The 22,325-nt window shown below is 55.3% G+C and overlaps 1 protein-coding gene across 2 annotated transcripts; it reads right to left on the bottom strand.

The window, feature by feature from the left end:
• Window positions 1-9,468: 9,468 nt before the first annotated feature.
• On the bottom strand, window positions 9,469-18,655 carry PHB1 (prohibitin 1). 2 transcript variants are annotated; one of them, XM_056127111.1, is made up of 7 exons: window positions 18,580-18,655; window positions 17,517-17,631; window positions 15,855-16,016; window positions 13,742-13,884; window positions 13,258-13,374; window positions 11,197-11,292; window positions 9,469-9,776 (listed from the first exon to the last, which is right to left on the bottom strand). In XM_056127111.1, exons 2-7 carry the CDS (start codon window positions 17,602-17,604, stop codon window positions 9,564-9,566), a joined length of 819 nt encoding a protein of 272 aa, XP_055983086.1. In that variant the 5' UTR covers window positions 17,605-17,631; window positions 18,580-18,655; the 3' UTR covers window positions 9,469-9,563. The 2 variants fall into 2 exon arrangements, with proteins under 2 accessions (XP_055983086.1, XP_055983087.1); XM_056127112.1 differs by having other exon boundaries at window positions 18,481-18,617.
• Between the last annotated feature and the right edge of the window lie 3,670 nt (window positions 18,656-22,325).

The following is a 22,325-nucleotide window of genomic DNA, read 5'->3' as shown; positions in this document are numbered from 1 at the left end:
GGTACAGCAGACAGAAGGTTTGTCTTTCACGTGACTGATCTAGGTTCATCCTGGGCCCCATATGGTCCCCAGAGCCAACCAGGAGTAACCCATGAATACTGCTGGGTGTGGCCTCAGAACGAACTACAAGCCAACCAACAAAAAATAGTGTGAAGAATTTCACTTTCATTATTTATCTTTCTGTATCATGCTTTCTGTGTGATCTCACCTACAGACAGTATTCTGGCCCATTCTATTTTATTCTATTTTGGGGAAGGGGTTGGCTGGGGGTGTCATACCCAGCTGTGCTCAGGCCTTACTCCTGGCTCTATACTTAAATGACTCCTGGTGGGGCTCAGAGAACTATCAAATGGGGTACTAGGGAATGGAACCCGCTCTGCCACGTGGAAGGCATGCACAAGCACCTAACTGCTGTATTATCTCTGTTTTTTTTCTTTTTGGGTCACACCCAGAAATGCACGGCGGTTACCCCTGGCTTTTCACTCAGGAGTTACTCTCAGCAGTGCTTGGGGGGCCATATGGGATGCTGGGAATCAAATCCGGGTCAGTTACGTCCAAGGCAAACGCCCTACCCACTGTACTATTGTTCCAGCCCCTCTATTATCTCTCTGGCCCTTATTATATTCTTCATATTTTCTGTATCTCTGTTTTTGTTTGTTCGTGCTTTGGTTTTAGGGAAGGGGCCACACCCAGTAGTGCTCTAGAGTTACTCCTGGCACAGTGCTCAGAGGTGATTTCCAGGCTGAAGTGATATGAGGGATCCAACCTCAGGCCTCCTTCGTGCAAAGCATGTGCTCCAGACCTTTGAGTGGTCTCCATGATGCTTCTCTGTATCATTGAAAAGTAGTAAACTGGCAAGCATTATTTATTTGGGGTGGCAGAGCCTACCAGGTTGTGCTCAAAGGCTATTCCTGCCTCTGTGCTCAGGGGTCAGCCCTGGCACTGTTGGGTACCAGAGGCTGTGCCAGGATCTAAGCCGAGTGTGTGGTGCGCTCTCTCTCTCTCTCTCTCTCTCTCTCTCTCTCTCTCTAGCATTAAGGCTCATTTCAAAGGCTTGCTGAAGAGCCCAGCAGTGTGCATTTGCAAAGTGAAGCAGGGTCGAGTTAGGCTCACAGATCCCCCAGGAAACCTGCTGGGAGTTGGCGATAGGCTCTGCTTCCAGCCCCGTGTGCGCGCGTGTGCGTGTGCGCAGGGACAGGCAGGAAAGCCGCTCTGACGCTCAGTTCCACCGCTCTCGGGACACTGTCTTGGATTCTTGGCTTCCTTCCAGCCACGCCCTTTCTCCATTCCTTCCCCCCATTTTAGGGCCTCCTTTGCTTAACTTTTGACCTGAGCCAAACAATAAGGAACCAAGTCCAAAGGAAGAAGAAGATGAATGCAGGAAAGCCCCTCCGGACACATGGCCTGACCACCTGTCTTCTGGATCGTGTCATACCAGCCTCGGGGGGGGGGGGGGGTTGTTTGGTTCGAGTTTTAGGGCCTCCCCAAACAGTGCTCATGGTGTGTTGCTCTGGCAACCAGGCGGTCTCAGGGACTGAACACAGAGCCTCTCACGTGCAAGACAGACACGCCAGCCCTGTGACCTATCTCCCCAGCCCGCCCCTGTACCAGCCTCTATGGAGAACCTGGAGTGGGCCGGGCACGGAGCTCTGTGGCAATGGGCATATCTCACATGGACCAGGACAAAGATGAAAAGCAAAACACAACAAAAGTGAAAAATCAGGGATCTAATGTGACTCATCCTCTGAGTCGCTGAAGGATCTAGTTTTGAACCGTCCACAGCTACTCAGCGAATACAGTCATCTTTTCTAGAGGAAAGCATGGACCAGCTGTGCTGACCTCTTCCGCTCTGTCCGTTCACAGACAGCACTGCCGGGGAAGGGCCCACACGCCAGAGCCTCTCGGCCCATCACACCCCACTGTGCTCCTCCTTCAGAATGTTTCAGAGGAACCAAAGGAAACTCTAGGCAACTCAGAGAGAGAAGCTGATGTCCTTGTTTTTTTCAGGGGAGGTTGTTTATACTTGGGGAAACCACACCTAGTGGTGCTCAGGGGTTACTTTGATTCTATGCTCAGGGGTCACACCTGGCAGTGGCCAGGGGGGCCACACGTGGTGCCAGATGCTGAACGGGGCTTGGCACACACAAAATGCCTTTTTTTTTTTTTTTTTTTTTGCATTTTGGGTCACACCCGACGATGCTCAGGGTTTACTTCTGGCTCTGCACTCAGGGATCACTCCTGGCAGTACTCAGCGGACCATATGGGATTCTGGGAATCAAACTCAGGTCAGCAGTGTGCAAGGTAAACACCCTACCCACTGTCCTATCGCTCGGGCCCCACACACCAATGCTTTAAATGCTGTACTAGCTCTCCAACTCTGCTGTCTGTCCCTTCTGTATCTCATTCATCCATTCACAGTCAGAAGTGATCCCCACGCTGGCCTCAGGCTGCCTCAGCCTGAGAACCCAGTGCCCTGGGCACCATCCTGGTTTAGGAAAGAGTTAACGCCAGGCTGGGTGCTGATCTCCCACCTGGCAGACAGAGGGGTAGCACCAGTTTGGCAGGTGGCTAGGACAGGACACTAGGTATATTTACAGCCACCAATGCCCAGGGCTTCTATATCAGGAAGTTGTCTTCCCAGGGTCACTTCAACCTATTTACTTAGACTCGCTGCTGACTCTCATGTCTTCCTTGTCCCTCGCCTGGATCTTTTTCTGAACAAGTTGTACTTGTCCACGCGGCCTGGCACCACGGCAACAGGCACGCCGCTGCCACCTGGTGGAGGAAAGAGGCCATAACCTTGCCAGGTTGAGTGGGAATCAGGCTTGAGGAAAAGCATTGCTTTGAAAACTTCAGAGATTGGAGATCACAAATTTGCCCAGCCCCAGAACCCTCCCTTCACATGACAGCAGAGAAGGAGGGCCTCCGTGCTCTGGCTACATTGGGAGGACGAGGGGCTCAGGGCCTCTCTGGACAGTCTCTACACTCCGGCTCAGTGACACTCATGCCCTCATAGTAAAGGTGGTACTGGTGGACCTCAAGAGACCTTTAGGCATTTCTGCAAATAAGTGCCAGAAAGACTAAAGTGCCAAACCTTTGTACAAAACACACTCACTCGGCAGTTTCCCCTTCAGCACCCAGCCAGGGGCAGACACAGCTTCTGAGCCAAGACGTCGGGACCCCGGGCAAGAGGGATCTCTTGCATATTCTAGTTTGAATCAGACCATAGAGACCTACTGCTGTCTCAGCATCCCAAGTGAGCAGAGTGTTCCCAAGACACATCCAGGGAAGACAGCAAGAGTTTTGTTAGTTTGTTTTTTTGTTTGGGGGCCACACCTGGAGATGCTCAGGGATCACTCCTGGCTCTTAGCTCAGGAATGATTCCTGGCCATGCTCAGGGGACCATATGGGATGCCAGGGATGGAACTCAGGCTGTGTGCAAGGCAAACACCCTACCTGCTGTACCATTGCTTTGGCCTTGGAACCAGAGTCTTGAGTCTCTACTGTGAGCTGAGCTTTGTACCCTTATGGGCTTTTTTATTTTGGGGGTTTAGGGTGGGAGGGTGACACCCAGCTATGCTCAGGGCTGACTCTGCTCAGGAATCATTCTTGGCCATGTTCAGGGGACCCTATCGATGCCAGAAATCAAACCCAAGTCATCTACATACAAGGCAAAGGACTTAACCCCTGGATTATTTCTCTGGTCCTAATTTTTGTTTGTTTTTTGGTCCACACCTGGCAATACTCTGAGGTTAACTCTGGCTCTGTACTCAGGAATCACTCCTGGCAGTACTCAGGGGACCATATGGGATTCTGAGGATTGAACCTGGATTGACAGTGTATATGGCAAGTGTGTTGCCCACCGTACTATCTCTTCAGTCCCCCCTACCCTATTTTGTTTTAATGAATGAAAAGCCAAATCCCTATCCCTTATGGCTTCCTAAGCACTGCCAAGACTGACCCCCAAGCACTGAGCCAGGAGCAGCCTCTAATCACCAGTGGGTATGACCCTTCAACCCTCCTTCCCTCCCCCACCCTCCCCACACAGTAAATCCAAACTCTTTGTAGATCCCTACTGAGGAAAGATCAAGGGCCTGCCCTAGATTGCTCAATCTAGTGGGAAACTGAAAAACAAAACGAAGGTCTGTTTGTATGTGAGACCCTGGGTTCAACCCTCAGCAACATAAAATAAAGTGATTCAATAAAAAAGAAAAAAAAAGGGCTGGGGACATAGCTCAAAGGCTGAAGTGGATGCTTTTAGGGGAAGGGAGCACTGTAGACTGAGAGTCTAGAGTCTAGACCAGACATTCCCCCTCCCCGCAACTGGGGGGACCTGTATCGGGGGACCTGGGGCAATTCCCCCCCTCCTCATTCAAACAAAAGCGCTTGTTTTAGGGGCTGGTGCCTGACTGCTACAGTTCCAGCCGGGTGGAGGCAGATGGGAGAGCAGCCTGCAGAGAGCGCAGGACAGGATCTCAGGGAGGGCAGGGCGAGGCACACGGAAGGAGGAAACGGCATTTCACATGGGCTGGCAGAGGCCCACAGGGGCAAATGATGGCCAGAGTCAGCTCCTCGCTGGGTCCTGAGCCCAGAAGAGATGGGGCTGGGCACAGGGCACAGAGGAGCACCTTTGGGCTCTCTGGGGAGGGAGTCTTAGGTCTTCAGGATAGGCCTGGTCTAAACCAACACACACACACACACACACACACACACACACACACACACAAACACACCCCACTTCCAGGAGGTATTGCCACACTGGACTCCTTGCCTCTGGAGGACTGTCTGCAGTGACCCCTGGAGGGCAGAGGGATAGGATTCTACCCCAGAACTGGGGCTTCTCAGCCCTGCAGGGGACTGACCATCTGCTCTTCCTGAGTTCTGCCTCGTTTATCGCCACATGATGGTTGCAGAAGGCAGAACTGCTCCCTCCACCCCACCTTTCCGAGTGCCTCAGTCCTTTTGAACCTGTTCGGAACTTCAACTCTCTACAGCAGATCTCGCTCCCTCCTTACTGAGGAACTCCAGCAGTCACAGTTGCTTCATAGAGTGCAAACCTGGTTGGAGAGAGGACAGCGGGCAGGGCGCTTGCCTTATATGCAGGGGGTCCCGGTTCCATCCCTGGCGTGGCCTACGGCCACCCCTGCCCCATCAGGAGTGAGCCCTGAGCTCAGAAATGGAAGTAAGCCCTCAGCACCATCGGGTGTGGCCCCACAACCTAAAAAAAAAAAATGCAAACCTGGGCTGGGGAGGTGACGAAGTCTTCATGGTGGGGAGCCCGAGTTGGATCCGTGCCACTGCCTGGTCCCCAGTAACATCTGGAGCGACCCCTAAGCACTGAACCAGTTGTAACTGTGTGTAGCCCCCAAACCAAACAAACAAAAATGAAAAAGAGAAGTGCCTGCGGCCAGTGATAGTATAGTAGGTAGGACGCTTGCCTCAGTACAAGTCGACCCAGGAACAATCCATGACACCCCATATGGACCCTGAGCCCCACCAGGAGTGATCTCTGAGCACAGAGTCAGGAGTAAGCACGGCCGGGTATGGCCCAGAAACCCAGCCAGGCCCCCTCCTCTTCCCTCCTCCCCCGCCCCAAAGACATGCCTGCTCCACCGGGAGAGGCTGGTAGGGGTTAGACAAGCCCAGGTTCTCACAGCTGGGAGAATGTGAGCGGAAATGTACCCACCCAGGAAACCAATTTATTACAGAGAGACCTTCTTACACGGGACACGGGTCAGTGAGAGGAGGGTGTCTGTCCAGCCCTGCACGTCTCTGTCCAATGGGAAGAGCAGAGCTGAAAAGTGAAGCAGTTTTGAGGGATCTTATTGCTGCTGCTAGCCCGAGAGGAAGGGAGAAGCCATGAAGATGGGCCAGAAAGTCCATGACCGTGAGAGGCCGGGACCAAGGTTGCTTATTCTTTTATTTATTTATTTATTTATTTATTGTCACACCTGGCGAAGCACAGGGGTTACTCCTGGCCCTTCCCGCTGTGCTATCACTCTAGCCCCTCCCCCTTTTAAAAAATTTTAAAGATCCTATTTATTTTATTTAGTTTTTGGGCCTCACCCGGTGACACTCAGGGGTTACTTCTGGCTCTGCACTCAGGAATCACTCCTGGCCATGCTTAGGAGACCATACGGGATAATGGGGCGCAAACCCGGGTGGGCGCATGCAAGGCAAATACCCTCCCTCTTGTGCTATCACTCCAGCCCGCTGGACCAAGTTTGATTAAATGAGCTGCTGCCAACACAGGGCAGGAACTGGCAGAATATGGCCTGAAGGGCACACACAGCCCCCCTCTGGTTTGCATCCAGACAACTCGTGAGCTAACCATGCTTTAGCTCTTAGACCCATGGTTTGTTTGGCGCACAGAGAGGGTTGGAACACACCCAGTAGTGCTCTAGGGCTGTTCTTGGCTCAGGAGTGCCCCCTGGAGGTGCTCGGGGGAACTACAGATGATGCTGGGTATAGAACTACAGGGTCAGTTAAAGTGGCTGCATTCTAGACAAGTGCTTTAACCTCTGTAGGATCTCTCCAGCCCCTAACCGTGGTTTTCAAACCTAAATGTCCAGAAAAATAAATTCAAATGTACCACTTCACGATGCAGGCAATCCGGGTGAAATGCAAACTCCCATGTCCTAAGCAAAGTTTTCCGGAAACAGTTGTGCCCATGTGTGTGCTACTACAGCAGAGCTGAATCATTTTACGAGACCTTCTGGCCTGCAAAGCGCAAGTGTTTACTCTCTGTCCCTTAACAAAGTTTGCTGACCTTTGATTAAGAGGATTGGTGGGGGGGGCGGGGGAAAGGGGAAGAAACTTGGAATTTGAACAGCCCAGGGGTGCTGAGGGCTGTAAGTCTGATCCCAAACTAAAGTTGCTAGAGAATCGAAGGCTATGAGAATCTGGGAGGCAGAGTCCCGCGGGGACCTCGAGCACACACACACACACACACACACACCACCGCTTGCATCACCCAGGCTTGTCCCACTCAGGGCCCACAGTCATGGGCAGGCGTCCAGCATACAGGGCGGTTCTGACGGTCCATCCTGCAGCTGACTGCTGAGATCTGGCAGAGCTGCTCTCGATAAATCGGGACTTCCCTGGTGCTCCCGCATGTCTCGGGGAATCCCCAGGGTCCAGCTCCTGCCCTGTTGCCCACATGGCCGAGTCTGGAGCACCCAGAGGGAAGGCGGCAGCGACAGCCGTGTGGGGTTTTGTGCTCCTCCCTCGGGCCCGCTGCTTGCTGGGAAGGTGCCCCATTCAGCGCCCGAACAAGGGAATCATTCAGCCTAGCCTCGCTCTCGACTCTGCTCGGCCCCTTCCCTGACCAGCACAGGCAGGACGCGGCCTCTAAGCCTCAGCCCAGCTGCTCAGGCTGATAAAGGCCCATTGTAGCGGCTTCCAGAGAGCCAGGGGCTATCAGGAGACCGGCCCGCGGCCAGTGTCAGGGCCCTCCAACATTTGTGAAAAGAGTTAACAGGGCCGAGTGGAGGCCGAATGAGACCCCTGGGCTGCCAAGGGCCGGGCCTTGGCAGGGAGGCTAACGGCAAAACCAGCAGGGTCAGGCCTGCCGCCAATCTGAAGGCACCCACAAACAGGGCTGGGTGGCGGGGGGGCGTCCCCTCCAGACACCTGGAGTAGGAAATCCAATCTCCCACCCCCACCCTTACCCCCAAATGCAAGAAACACAAGTGCTCTGTTCAAAAGGGCCGGGGAGAGAGCAGCCCTCCCCTCCCCCACAGGGCGTGCAGAGTGATACAGCAGGAAGGGGCCCGGCTGCTGCCGAGGAAGTGGCCTGGAACCCATTTAGGACTTGCCTCTGCTCCTTGTTCCAGACACACTCGGGCCGCCCAGGCACCTCATCACTCACAGGCCTCCTCGTCTTACGGTGAAATAAAACATGTTAGGAAGAGGCATCCCGAGGCCTGAGGTGAACAAGGCGGGGGCAGAGCCACACGGGGGTGGGGGAGCCCCTGCTGGGAGGGTGTGTGTGTGTGGGGGGGGGGGGGCAGGAGCCCACCCTTACACACGTGCATGCATGCGTGCCTGCGTACTCACAACGGGAGGTTCCAGCAGAGGCTCTGGCAGGGCCCACCTCAGCTCTGCCTCAGGCCTGCTGTGCCTGGCTGGACCCTGGGAGAGGGAACTGTGTCCGGGTCAGAGTGTAGCCTGCAGAGGCCTCTCAGAGGCCGCTCCCTGCTGCCATGCGGTGATCAGAGGGGAAGGGGCAGCTAGCACGGGGTGGAGGCAGGAGGCAGAGTAGGTAGTTCCCTCTTCAGGGAGCTGCTTGCCCACCCCAGCACCCCCTGCCAGGTTAGGCAGCGCCAATCTGCTGCCAATCTGCTGCTGCAGAGTGCGAATGTCTCAGAGCAAATCCAAGCGGCTGCTGCAGCCCAGGTCCTGGCCCAGCAGGTGCGGGCAGGCCTCCAGCTCCCAGGTAGGTCAGGTTCCTTAGCTCTTCCACTGCCCGGCCTGCTCCAGCCCAGCTCCTCGCACACCCCGCCTGCACCCCTCAGATTCCTTTCAAGCCAGGGAGACGGGTCTGGAGCAGTTTCCTGCCTCGCTGGAGGGCCCCAGAGAGTGTGCGTGTGTGCGTGTCTGTGCATGCCCGTGCTGAAACTGCTGGAAAGCTCTGCAGGGGCGCGCGCGCGCGCGCGCGCGTGTGTGTGTGTGTATGAGTGTGCATGCGTGTGCACGCACGCGCAGACACACAGTTCCAGCCGAAACGGAACAGTCTGTTCGGTTCCCACAGCTCCTACAAACCCCCCAAACAAGCCCGGAGGCCTTGGCCGGAAGATCTGGGTGTCATTTATTGACAGTGGTTCACACACTCGCTGTCCTCCCGGGGCTGTTTCCGCTGGCTCAGAGTGCGGCCGAGCTGGGGAGAGGGCAGTCTCAGGGCTGCGGCGCAGGTGGTGGGCTGCACATCCTTGGCGGGATGCAATCCTTCAAGCTGGAATCCCACAGGCACGGGGGACGGTGAGGTGGGGGGGCGGAGAGGCCCATTCACAGGACTCACATCTGTCCCGGCCAGCTCTCAGGAGCATGGGGGGGGTCCTGCGCATCGGGCCCACCCACCTTCACACGGGCTGATCCTTCTGCCCTGCCGGCTTGGACACACCTGCACTCGGCAGAGCATCAGCCTGATGGTATCTCAGAGGTCCCCTTGACACTGACCGGCCCAGGCATCAGCAGGAACCACTGGGAGACGGAGACATGCCTTGTCCCTTCAGCCACAAGTGCCGTCGTCTCCCTCCGGCCTGAACGCACCGTTGTTTGGTGGCTGCAAATTTTCTTGGGCAAAGCCGGGCTCCCCGGCCCAGCCATGCAGGCCTGCCTTTCTTCTGCCAGCTGCCAGCAACCCTGCACACAGCACGGGCCGGTGGATGAAAACGTGGGTGGGAGGGAGAGAGGGAGACAAAGAGCTTCATCCCACAGAGCAAGCTGAGATCTACAAGTGATTTTTACTTTTATTTCCTTCACTCGAAGCCAATCACGAAATCGTCACAGTGATTTCTGGGGTAGGGGCGTGGGGGAGGGGCCGGAGGGAGGTGTCACCGGCCTCACTGGGGCAGCTGCAGGAGCACCGACTGTCCGGCGGGCAGGTAGGTGATGTTCCGGGAGCGGGAAAGCTGGTAGGCGATGTCCTCGGCCGCCTCCAGCTTGCGCAGCTCGATCAGGCCGTCCCCTGCGGTGGCCAGCGAGTTGGCGATCAGCTCGGCCGCCTTGGAGTCGCCTTCGGCAGAGATGATGGCCGCCTTCTTCTGCTGCTCGGCCTGGTGAGGGGAGGCGGAGAGAGAGACAACATCACACCCCGAGCCTTGGGGGTGACCGGCCCGCACTGACCAGTCCCTTCGTCCTGGCCCGAAACACCCCCTCTGACCCGAAGGATGCCAGCTCCAGCACTGGGCTCAAAGACTGGGATTCTTTCAAACACCCACTGAGCGCTAACCGCAATCTGGTCCAGCCACGTGACCCCCAGACCAGGACAAGCCAAGCCCGAGGAGGAAGGCAGGAGAAGAGGAAGGTAGAACTCAGTGCCCGGGCTCATCTTCCCCGCAGCTACGGATCAAAGTGACTTTCAGTAAAGCCCGTGTGAGGGCTGGGGTCATGCCTCAAGGGGCTGGTTGCAAGCTTTGCACGAGGGAGGCCTGAGTTTGGTCCCTGGCACCGCGAGTACCTATGGGAGCAACCACAAACCAAACTGACCAAACCCGAGTGTGGCGACACAGGGAGCGGCAGGCCCATGACTCCTGAGAGCTGGTCATGAGCAAGTGGCCTCTCAGACAGATACTCAGGCCCAGGCTCCACCCTCGGCATCAAGGGATGCTGCCCTGGCACATGGGAGCGTGTGTGTGTGTGTGTCCCTGGTGAGCTTGGGGGGCACCAGATGTGGCACTGAGGATTCGAACCTGGGTGGGTCATGTGCATGGCCAGCTCCTCGCCCACTGTACTATCCCTCCTGCCCTCAGACCTGGCTTGGACACTTTTCAAGGCTGTGACTGTTCACTCAACATAGGTGCTCTGACACCGAGGACCCCCGTGGTACCGTTAAGGCCGCGGCAGAGACAAGACACCGCAAGTCCCTACTCTGGGAGCCTGGGGCCCCAGCACACAGGCTGGTCAGGCAGAAACTGCTCTTTCCCCAGACTCCAAGGGCAGAGGGGTCTTAGGGATCAGTGACGGGCGTAGGGAATGGCACGCTGTCTCTTGATTCAACTTTGCAAAGACCACCAAGAGCAGGGTGAGCTGCCATCTGCCGTGTCCCCCGGAACCTGCCACATCTGGAGGGACTTAGCACGTGGGAAAACAACAAAACAAAAAGCAACCCAGGGGTGATAAAGCCCTCGGAGCAACACTCGTACCATTCTCCTGTTAGCATTCGTGGGGTAGCAACCCTGCTTACAAACTCTCTAGTGAAGCTGAAAACGGTCCAGGAGAAACTTTTTTTACTTGGACAAGAGTGTGTGTTTGATCTCGGGGAGGCGGGGGAAATAAATTACCCTTCTGTGATTTAAGAACGTAACTTCACATGTCCCCGACTAGGCCCCGAAGGCTCTGGAACCAATTGCTAGCGGATGGCCCCTTCAATCCCTTTCCCATGATCCCGGAAGCAGAGATGACAGGTGATGGATTTCCAGGCCACCCGGAGAACGGGGCGGCCGAGGGGCCCCTGCCATCTGGCTGAGCGCTCACCTTTTCCACCACAAATCTGGCCCTCTCTGCTTCCTGCTGAGCCACCTGCTTGGCTTCTACTGCTTCTGTGAACTCCTTCCCGAAGGTCAGATGCGTCTGAGGGGAGAGAGCGAGCGCGATGGGGCCGCGTAATCGCTTCACCAGCGTGGCCGAGGCAGGAAGGAGCCAGGAATGGCTCCAGCAGCTGGGAGCGGCGTCAGGCCAGAACATTCTCCCACCTGCAACCGCGCGTCCCCACCCCGAGTTCACACCCCCAGAAGCCATCGCTGCCGTCGCCCCAACTGCTCCTGGGCATCACTCTGCCACACTTAGGGTGGAGAGTGCCAGGGGGACTCGGCACTGCCTCCCCAGGGGCACACATCTGTGGGGGATTGTGGGGCCATGGTCCTTTGATGCCCCCTTAGAAGCTCCCACAGAGAGGCCAGACGGAGTGGGTGTGGTTCAGCGGGTTCTCAGGGATTCAAGCCCCCGGCTCTGCTTATAGATTAACCATCCCGCTTTCTCCCTGCACAAAACAGGAAGGGGGTGGGAAGGTGGGCTGCACGTCCCGATGCTCCTGTGCCCGAGGGCTCTGGGAAAGGGCTCATGAGAGAGCAAGGGCAGGAAAAGCGATTGCTCAGGGCGAGAGTCAAGTTCCAAGTACCTATGGGCCGCCCACAGTGAGTGGAAATACCCCTGGGCTGCAGTGACGGCTGAGGAAGCAGTTCACGGAGCCGAGCTGAGCCTCTGACGCTTAGACAGCGAGCACCTCACCGACTCATGCAATGTCTTCAGAAGAAGACACGGAGGAAGAGAACAACGCCAGGTCCTCTGCTTCACTTCCTCCCCTCCCAGATGCTGCTTTGTACTGGAGAGTTCAGAACTTCTGAGGCGTGAACCCTTGTCCTCAGGTTTCTGGACTTTTTTTTTTTTAAACACGACTAACTCATAAACTGCAGCTGTCCGATTCTGCCTGGCCCCCTTCTGGATCCCTGCTCGAGTTGTGAGGGGGTGGGAGTGGGGTGGGGTGGGGAACAGGGACACACAACCCGAAGAAATGAAAAATGAAATGTGTAATTAGGGAATTAACTTTCTTTCTACCAGGGCCAGCGGAGGGCAGCAAAGTCCCCGTGAAATCTCATTTTCCTCTCACACCTCTTAAGACGGGGTTTCTTGTGGTCAGCCCACATTTCCCCAGAATCAAAGCGTGTGGTTGGAGTCGAGCAAAACGCCAAGCTTCTCCCTCGGTTCTCTCTCTGCCCGCCCCACCGCCAGGGTTAAGCGCTCCAGGGCCAAGGGGGAGGCACGGCTGCAGCCTGGCGTCTCGCCAGCAGAGGGAGCCCCACGAGGCCCGGGGTTGGTACAGGGATGGAGAGAGACTGTTGGGAACAGCTGTGCAGATGCTGAGGGGAACACCAGGCGCGGGAGAGCCCAACAGGAAACACTCCACCTTGCTACCCGAACAAATCACGAGTGATTTTTCCCAGAGAATCCGGAAACAGGACCTGCTCCCCGGCCCCTCCGCCAGCTGAAATGCTATCCCGGCAGGCACGGCTTCTGAGTTACGGCATTCGATGGCACATAAATCCAGTCTCCAGAGGCAGCCGATACCTCCGAGATGTCCTTTGCCCTCGTACCAGGCGACGGGGAACAGAACCTTCCAGTTACACTCTATCACCTTTCATGGGCTTCCCCAGAGCTCAGTTCACCAAGTGCCGGGGGACTCCCCGGGGTGAGGACGGGGGGTGAGGGGGGTGGGGGGGCTGGTGTCAAGAGGGGAAAACCATGCGGTTCTCCAATTTCCATCCGCCATGGGCAAGACGTCACTTCCAGAAGGAGCTCAGGGGACCACTTGGGAGTTTGGAGAAAGTGGAAAAATCCAGTGGTGAGAGACCATCTGGGTAAGGCCATAAAGCCAAAAGGAGGCAGGACAGCAATGGGGGGAGGTCCGGGAACCCTCGTCTGAGATGGAATCTGCCAAGAATGCCCCCCATTTTCCGGTCTCGAGTTTAGGAAAGCAGAGGGCAGGTCCCAAGGCTGCCTGCCCAGAAAGGAAGCCACCTCCGCTCCCCAACATCTCACCAGGGACACGTCGTCCAGGATAAGCCCGAAGGTGGCGGCTCGTTCCGTCAGGTCATCGCTCACCTGCCTGGAGACCAGCTCCCTCTGGGTGATCAGCTCACCAGCATCAAAGCGAGCCTGGTGGGGGCAGAGAGAGAAAGGGCATCAGGAACACACACACACACACACACACACACACACACACACCCCGGCAAGCTACCAAGGGCAACACACACATAAAAATGGACCCTAGCTAGCTCCAAGGATGACAGATAGAAAGGGCATCAAGAAAACACACACACACACACACACACACACACACACACACACACTGGCAAGCTCCAAGGGCAACACACACATAAATACACCCCCGGCTAGCTCCAGGGGAGAGAGACAGAGACAGACAGACAGACAGACACCCCCACCCCAACACACACACACACACACACACACACACACACACACACACACACTGAGCTCTGGGCCCAAGGCCCTGCTCACTCACCACCACAGACTTGAGGATCTCTGTGGTGATGGACGGCAGCACACGCTCATCGTAGTCTTCGCCGATGCTGGTGTAGATGCGCGGCAGCTGGCTGGCCACCGGCCGGAAGAGGATGCGCAGGGTGATGTTGACATTCTGTAAATCTGAGGATGGGGGTGGGGACGCAATGTCACACAGCGCCTGTCACGTGACCTCTGCTATCCCAAACACACTACAAGTCACAGTCGTGAACTGTAATGGTGTGGATCCTGAGACCGTACACGGGGCATGGGCACGAAAGCCGAGTCCTGATTCCACAGCGAGGGGACTCGCCTAAAGGCAGCGATGATAACAGCTTTTCAGTGGGCCCCGAAAGCCGGCTGCCACAGCGAATCCGCTGAGACTGGCAGGTTTGGAACTGCGAATGCTGAAAGCTGGGAGAAGGCCTCTCAAGGCCGGTCAAACACTGCCCACATCAGAACAGGACCTTGGAGACCCAAGGGGGTTTGGCCAGCTGCAGCCAATCTCCACTTGTTTCCTTATCTCCAAGGGAGAAAACGATTCCCTCTGCTTCCAGTCATGGTGGATGGGAGAGAGTGAAGAAAGAAACAAGAAAGCTCACGCACCAGGGATGGGGCTACCTTCCCTGACCTGGCCCAGCTGGTCAACTTCCCTCAACACCAGGCCTGTTGGGAGCCAAGCGTGCCACGGCCCGTTCTCAGGCCCCACACTAAGCTCATCAGTATCCAGATCCAGGCACCAAGGCGGGGACTGACCACCCACCTCCGGGTTTCCAACAGAACGAAAACTGCCACATAACAGAGCCGTCAAGGGCAAAACAGCGCAGAAGGAAAGTGGGAGAGGTGGAGAGATTGGAAAGCTTATGAGATTTCAGTGTGTGTGTGTGTGTGTGTGTGTGTGTGTGCATGTGTGTTTGGGGTCGGGGGAGCCTACATCCAGCATTGCTCGGGGTCAGACTCCAACCAGGATCACAGCAGCGGCAGCTGCATGCAGGGCAAGTGCCTTGCCTCCGGCATTACCACCCTGGCAGGGAGTTTAGGTCCAGGCTTCAAAGCCTCTTTTTGCTTCCTTTGGGCTTAGGGCGACAGTTGGTGGGAATCACTCCCGGACCTGTGCTGGGGGATCGGGTGGTGGCTGGGAAGGGGGCCCAGTCTCCCTCACACACAGCGTACATGCGGCCCTTTGAGCTCTCCCTCCAGCCTGCGGCGCTGGACCCCTCTCTTGCTTCTGATTCCAGTGAGTCACCAGTCCCACCTTACAGAAGAGGCCTTGGCCCCTCCCCGCAGGAGCGACAGGACACACAGTGCAACTCAGACCCCTTCTCACTCGCAGCTTCAGGGTAGTACTCCACGGGAGCCTGCCCACCCCCCACCCCCCCACCAGAGGGCTCTGGTGTGCTCCAGAGACTGGGCTCCCGAACCCCCTCCACTGAACCCCTTCTACACCTGTCCGCCTCCCCAGGGAGACTGAGCGCCTAAAGGGCTCTGGCTCTAGTGACTTTTGAGAGACCGCACCCTCTGTCCTGCACAGAGTCCAACGAGGAATAGCACCGACAGAGTGGTACTGGGTGGCCCTGCCCCCTCCCGATGCAAAGCTGCCCTGATGAGCAGCACCCCTTTCTGGAGGACGGGGAGACAAGAGTGACAGTTCAGGGGGCTGGAGAGACGGCAAAGTGGGTAGGGCAGTTGGACTGCAGGGCGACTAACCCAGGTTTAGTTCCTGGCATCCCATACGGTCCTGAGCACAGCAGGGTATGGCTCAAAAAACAAAAAACAAACAAACAAACAAAAAAACCCAAACAAAACAAAAGGGTGGACAGTTTATTTTAGGTCCTGCCTGGAGTTCCAGGGTTGTCTCACAGACCCCGGGCGTCCACTTGGGAGATAGCCCCAGGAGGCCAGCTCTCTGGAAAACAAGGCAAAGGGCGAGTGGGCTAGGCAGGCTGACCGAATGGCCCGGGAAGGGTCAGCTGCACTGCAATTTCTCTACGGTCGTCTGTGAACGTGCCCCTCAACTAGACCCTTCTGTGAATCCATACAGAATTTTTCCAGGACAAAAAGCAAGAAATTCTTACTCTGTGTAGTTTGACATCTGACTCACGGACCAGACTCACCTTTGCTGCCTGTGATCACCGGCACGTTACGAGGCCGAGAGCGGCAATCGAAGATGATCGGTTTCTGCACCCAAGGAATGAGGAAGTGCGTCCCTTCCCCCACCACAATGTCCTGCACGCCACGAAATCGGTCAAAGATGACAGCTCTATGCCCAGCGTCCACTAGGAGAGAAGCAGTGTGAGTCAGGGGGATTCCTGCTCCCTAAAGAATCCCCTCCCTGGAGTTGGACCGATAGCACAGCAGGTAGGGCATTTGCCTTGCACGCGGCTGACCCGGGTTCAATTCCCAGCATCCCATATGGTCCCCCGAGCACTGCCAGGAATAATTCCTGAGTGCAGAGCCAGGAGTAACCCCTGTGCATTGCTGGGTATGACCCAGAGAGCTCCCTGGAACCTTCAGCCCCTTTCCTACACCCGCTTCTGCTCCTCTTCCCATGCTGCTGCTGGTCTCGAGAGGCTTCTGACTCGCTTCCAAACAAAGCTGTGAATTCCAAGCCCGTGACTTCCCAAGGACTTGGGGAACAGGACCTGCCCCTCAGCTTCCTCCTCGGAACGCACGGCTGACAATGTGCAGAGACACACCCCCCTCGAGCCTTACCGCCCTCCCCCCCCCCCCCCGATTCCACGCATTTCTAGAAACAGCCCCAACTCCTGGAACTCACTCAGGAGCCCTGACACATTCTCTACCCCGGCTCGCAGAAACAGCAGCTCATTACAAGCGTTCGGAACACTGGACGGCCTCAACCTCTCTTGCTCCCTGGCCCTTGGTTTCTTAAGGTTTTAAGGGTTAGACAGCAACCCACTGGGCTGAGAAACCAGTGATGGTGAAACTGTTCCCTGCGCAGGCAGAAAAGATGGGTGCAGGACGCTGAAGGGCACCATCTCTCCAGGCAGGCCTTCTGACTCACTGCCCTTTTCCTGCTGTTCAACGTTGATGGTTGATCTGAATACCCTCCCACCACAACTAACTCTCCTCATCGCAGTCACACACAGTGGGTCAATCTACTGCTCCTCCCCTCAGCGAGAGTGAGAGCACGTCAGGGCTGGAGGGGAGTCTCAGGCCTCACTGTCTAAAGTCAAACGGGAAAACACCCAACCCGCCACCTCCAACCTGGCCACCTTGTCGGAAGTTGGCAATGCATCTGGCAAGGCAGCTGTCTGGGAACGTGCTCCCCACTGCTTCAGCAAAGCCAAGGCCTCCAAGGCCCAAAGGCTTGCTGAGTGATTCTGGGGACAGAGAGAGAGGAGTAGTGGATCTCATCCCAGCTTCCGTGAAAGCCTGGCGCTGTTCCTTCCACCAACAGAAACAGCTGCGAGTGTCCCAGCAGCAAGGGGTGACACAGAGGCTCCTTCTGTATAAGGACTCTGAATGTCCAGGGCCCCAAGACCAGGTGCCCGGGTCAGGGAGATGATGTTTGGCACGCAGAGGTCCATCCCGGGCACCATATGGTCCCCCCAGCAATGTTGGGTGCCATGCTGTTGGTTTCCAGCACTGCTAGGTCAGAGCGGCATAGCATCAATACTGTGTTGAGGGGCACAGAGGGTGCAGGATGGCAGGAGGTGAGGTACCATCCCAGAGCCAGTACCGTCCAGTGTCACGGGAACAGCGCAAACCAATGAAAACCCTCCAGGAAGGGCAGCGGGCCTGCCCCCAGCTCTCACCATTGTACAAGGCCGAGTTCACCACGCCTCCTGCAACAGCTAAAGCCAGGCCGAACTTGCCAATGGACTCAAACACTTTGGCAGCCATGTCTCCTTCTGCTGAACCCACTCACACCTGAGGAGGGGGAAAACAAAACAGCCTGACCCCCAAGTCCCCAAGAGCCCTCTCCGAGGTGGTACACTTCGGGAGCTGCCTCCTTATCTCCTCCCCAGCACACCGGGAAAACAAAACTACAGCTTGGCCTTTTGACCTCTCCTCTATTTCTTTTTCCTTTGGTGGTGGGGGTGGAGGGGTCTCTGGGGCCATACCCACTGGGTCCAGGGGCTACTCCCAGCTCTGTGCTCGGAGAACTGCAGTGCCTGGAACCCCCGCTTCCTGCGACCCAGCGTGTGCTGTGTGATGAGCTCTCTGGCCCCTCTGTGCCCCCCCCCCCACGTAAGCACACGGGTCAGGGGTGCTTTGCTCAACACTGGGAACGAGGCATCACACTTAAAGCCCCCCCTCCCACTGTCTCTCTTCCCCAGAGAGAGCCTGAGCTTGGGGCAAACATGAACTGCAAGATCATGCTACATCGTGATCCCGGGGAAAATAGCCAAGACAACGGGGCAGCCCAGTCCACTGGGCAGCAGGGCTCTCGCGGGCCCTGGAAGGGCCGGGAGGGTGGCGCCCAGGCCGCGGGGCGGGAGCAGCCGAGCAGAAACCAGCCGGCACCGAAGTTTGCAGTGCTCCGCCCCCACCGCGGGCCACTAGGCTCCGACCCGCCCTCCCCACCTCGTTGTCCCCGTGCACTTAAAATAGACCTTCCCCGGGGCCAGGCTGCACAGTCCGGACTCCGCGATCTTTCCATTTCGGAGACTTTCTGGATTATTCCTCACCCTGGCCCCGTGCACGCCTCTCTCAACTCCAGCTCCTTGTGGCTGGCCTCGGATTCGGGTCCTTGAAACTCCCCCCCATGAGGCGCACCTACACACGCAGCCCGCTTGCTCAAAGAGCGAAAGGGAATGCAGAGATGGACTGCAAAGGCGTCCGCAGCCGGCCAGGGCTGCTCCCCTCCATTCTCACCTGCTCCTACTCTGACCTCCACATGAATTCCTCAGCCGCACGCACTGCGCACGCGCGGGGCGGCCCCGCCTCCGCCCCGCCCCCTTCCAAGATCCGCACCGGCGATTGGTGAGCAGGGGCGCTGTGCCTCCTGGGAAGGGTGGCGTGCAGGCCTTGGCTGGCCCCGAGACTCTCCATGAGTGAACTACAATTCCCAGAATCCCATGCAGCGGCCGGCCCTCGCTGAAAAGTCTTTTCTCTTTGGTGGTAACTGCTGAGAGGTTGCCGCAGAGCCTCTTGGGGCCTGTAGTTCCTTAGGGATAAATGCACGTGCGGGTCCAGAAGGCTGGCAAAGTGCGGTCGACTGGTGAGCGGGAGGGGCAGAGGAAGGTTTACGGCAGATGGGAAGGGCCAGCGGGCACTTTAGAAAAGTGGACTAACCATTGGGCTGAGAGATCTCGAGGGGAGCCGAGAGGCCGTCTTCCTATTGCAGCTCCGTCTGGAAGTTTCAAGCGTTTCTTAAGAGTCGTGGAACTCTGATTGCTAGAACCACGGAGAGAGAGAGAGGCTTAGAAACTTTCTGCGTTAGAACACGAGGCCCAGATTCAGCAAAAAAGATTTAGAGCTTTGGACACAATTTGGTTCTTGAGCCACGCCTGGGGGTGCTCAGGGACAATACCTGGCTGACAGCTGGGGGATCATGTGGTGCCTGGGCTGTCAGCCTGGTCTCCTACATGCAAAGCAGCTACACTAGCCTTTGAACTGCCTGCACGGCCCTAGCCTGCACAGGGTTTGAAACTGCTGATTATCTGATTTGGAAAAGTTAAAGGAATACTACAAAGAAGAATTTCTACCTTACTGAAATTCCTCTCTTGTTAGCAGTCGGGGCCATCTACTTTATCATTTGCTCCTTTACTCCTCCCCATCTCTTTATTTCTCTCTGTAGTTTCTAATAGGTCGTCGTTGTATATAATCTTAAGAAAATGCATCCTGGGCCGGAGCGATAGTACAGCGAGTAGGGCGTTTGCCTTGCATGCGGCCGACCCGGGTTCGATTCTTGGCATCCCATATGGTCCCCTGAGCACCGGCAGGAGTAATTCCTGAGTGCAGAGACAGGAGTAACTCATGAGCATCGCTGGGTGTGACCCAAAAAGCGGAAAAAAAAAAAAGAAAAGAAAATGCATTCTACTCACTGCATTCCAATTTTGTCCACAGATCCAGTAATGAACTTTATAGCCATTTCCCTCATCCCCAGGCCCCAGCAGGATGTAATCTAAGATTAGATTCTGTATTTATTTCTCATGTTTCTTTAGTCTTCTGTAATCTGAAATTTTTCCTTAACCTTTCTTGTCTTTTATTACTTAAAAAAATAAAAAGACAGAAAATGCCTCTCATTAGGGGTTTGTCTAATGTTCCCTCATGATTAAGTACAGATTCTGAGTTCTTAGCTGGGTTATTACCTAAATGTTGTGTGGACACTTACTTTTGATGAGACCGGGCTTATTTCTGAATTCTAGTTTGGCTAGATCCTTCTCATTTTCCTCTGCCTTTCTCTCCTGGCCCCTATGTCCTTGTTTGTCCCCGCCCATTGGTACAATCAGATGATAATGGGAATATCCTTGAAAGCATATCCAGGTTGTCTGAGTTTTCCAGAACCAATTCCAACCTTCTCTGATTGCCTTAATCGGCTGCTTTCATTGTTCTCTTCTCAGAGTATATAGCAGTGCTTGGCAGAGTGGCCCTCAGTATTTACCAAATGAAGAAAGAAGGCCATTGGAGGGGCGAGTTGAGTACGCTACAGTCAGGTGACACCCATTCTTCCCCAAAATCCTCTTAAGAATTGCCTTAGTAGCCTTTATTTCTTATATATATATTTTTTTTTTTGGGGGGGGGTTACACCTAGCGATGCACAGGGGTCACTCCTGGCTCTGCATTCAGGAATTACCCCGGTGGTGCTCAGGGATGCTGATGCTGGGAATCAAATCCGGGATGCTGGGAATCAAATATGGGATGCTGGGAATCAAATCCGGGTCGGCCGCATGCAAGGCAAATGCCCTACCCGCTGCGCTATTGCTCCAGCCCCAGTAGCCTTTATTTCTAAGCTAGAGTTATGAGCATATTTGCAAAAATGTTAAAGGAAATCAACATTTGTGTCATGTCTTATAATAATTTTGTTTGGTTTTTGCTTTTGGGCTACACCCAATGGTCATCGTGTGGTCCTGGGCTCATTCTAGGTGTGGAGAGAGAGGTATGAGGGATAAAGAAATCAAGGAGGGTGTCTGGGTAATTTCAGTATGATGAGGCAGGGTCTGGGCAGAGCGGTGTGGGTGCATGTTCTCTTGGAGGACCCAGCTCGTCGCTCATTGAGGATTTCCCCCTTTGGCCCCTCCTCTGGCTGCACTGTCAGTGGGGTTGAGGATAAATACTTCTTGTAGCAGGGAGATAGTGCCAGTGCTCGAGCTCATGCCTAGCATGTGTGAGGTCTAGAGTTTGATCCCTGGCACCACCGGCCCCTCCTGGGTTGGTCCCGGTGACCCCTAACCCCTGAGCACCACATTGCCAGACTGGAGCACGGCCAGCATCACTCCCAGGCCTTCAGAGCATTGCTGGGTGTGACCCCAATTTTTTAAGGGAAAGATATGGGGCCAAAGATATGGAGAGAGAGTACCAACAGGTAGAGCACTAATCTGGCACAAGGTCAACTGGCACTCCATATGATCCCCAAGCTCTGCCTGGAGTGATCCCTGAGCACAGAGCCAAAAATAACCCCTGAGCATCAACAGGTGTGGCCCACAAAAAAAAAAAAAGGAAAAGGTAGTAAAGGGTTAAGGTGCTTGCTTTGCATGCATCTGATCCAAGTTTGATTCCCAGTTCTGTATATAGTCCCCTGAATACCACCTTGAATGATCCCTGAGCACAGAACCAGGAGTTACTGAGAACTGCAGGGTGTGACCCAAAAACAAACCAAATAAAGAGAACAACTATATCTTGAACACTGACAGTGGAGCAGTTCATAAAGTTCATAAATAATCTTACCGAACCTATTTTCTTTCTTTATTGGGGGGTTGGCAAATTAGCTTCATGACCCCTAAACCAAGTAATGATGAACCTTTGCAACTGTGAACTCTGCATTTAACTTTGAACTGCCGCATTAGGAGAGAGTTTCTGTTTTATTATGGAAGCCCTCAGGCCTGTGTACCCAGCCACATTTTTTACATTTTTCTGGACCACGGGCAAGCACTCCACCAAACCTGGGGTCTTTGGGCCAAACTCGACTGTGCTCAGGGCTTACTCCTGGCTTTGCACTCAAGGACTACTACAGGTGAGCTGAGTGCAAGGCAAGTGCCCTACTTCCTGTTCTATCTCTCAAACCCCATTATTAAACCTATTTTCATGACACCATTTTACAGTGGAAAAAGTGAATGGAGGAATAAAGTAACTTGCTTGCAGTCACCAACTTGGTGAATGAACCACATGTCTGAAACGTAATATTTACTTTTTTTCCCCCTTTTGGTCACACCCAGTGACATTCAGGGGTTATTCCTGACTCTGTACTCTGCACTCAGGAGTTACTCCTGGTGGTGCTCAGGGGACCATATGGGATGACGGGGATTGAACCTGGGTTTGGCTGTGTGCAAAGCACACACCCTACCGGCTGTACTATCGCTCCAACTCCAGAGTCTGTGCTTTCCCAGCTACAGCTGGGAGAGTGGCACCCAAGATCCCAGCAAAGGTTGGTTCTGTTTCCCAGTTCAGTGCCAACTGTG

This window comes from Sorex fumeus, unplaced genomic scaffold (genome assembly GCF_029834395.1).
Source record: "Sorex fumeus unplaced genomic scaffold, SorFum_2.1 ptg000063l, whole genome shotgun sequence".
Taxonomy (NCBI): domain Eukaryota; kingdom Metazoa; phylum Chordata; class Mammalia; order Eulipotyphla; family Soricidae; genus Sorex; species Sorex fumeus.
The sequence above is the reverse complement of the archived record's forward strand: the minus strand, read 5'-3'. Positions and strand labels throughout refer to the sequence as shown.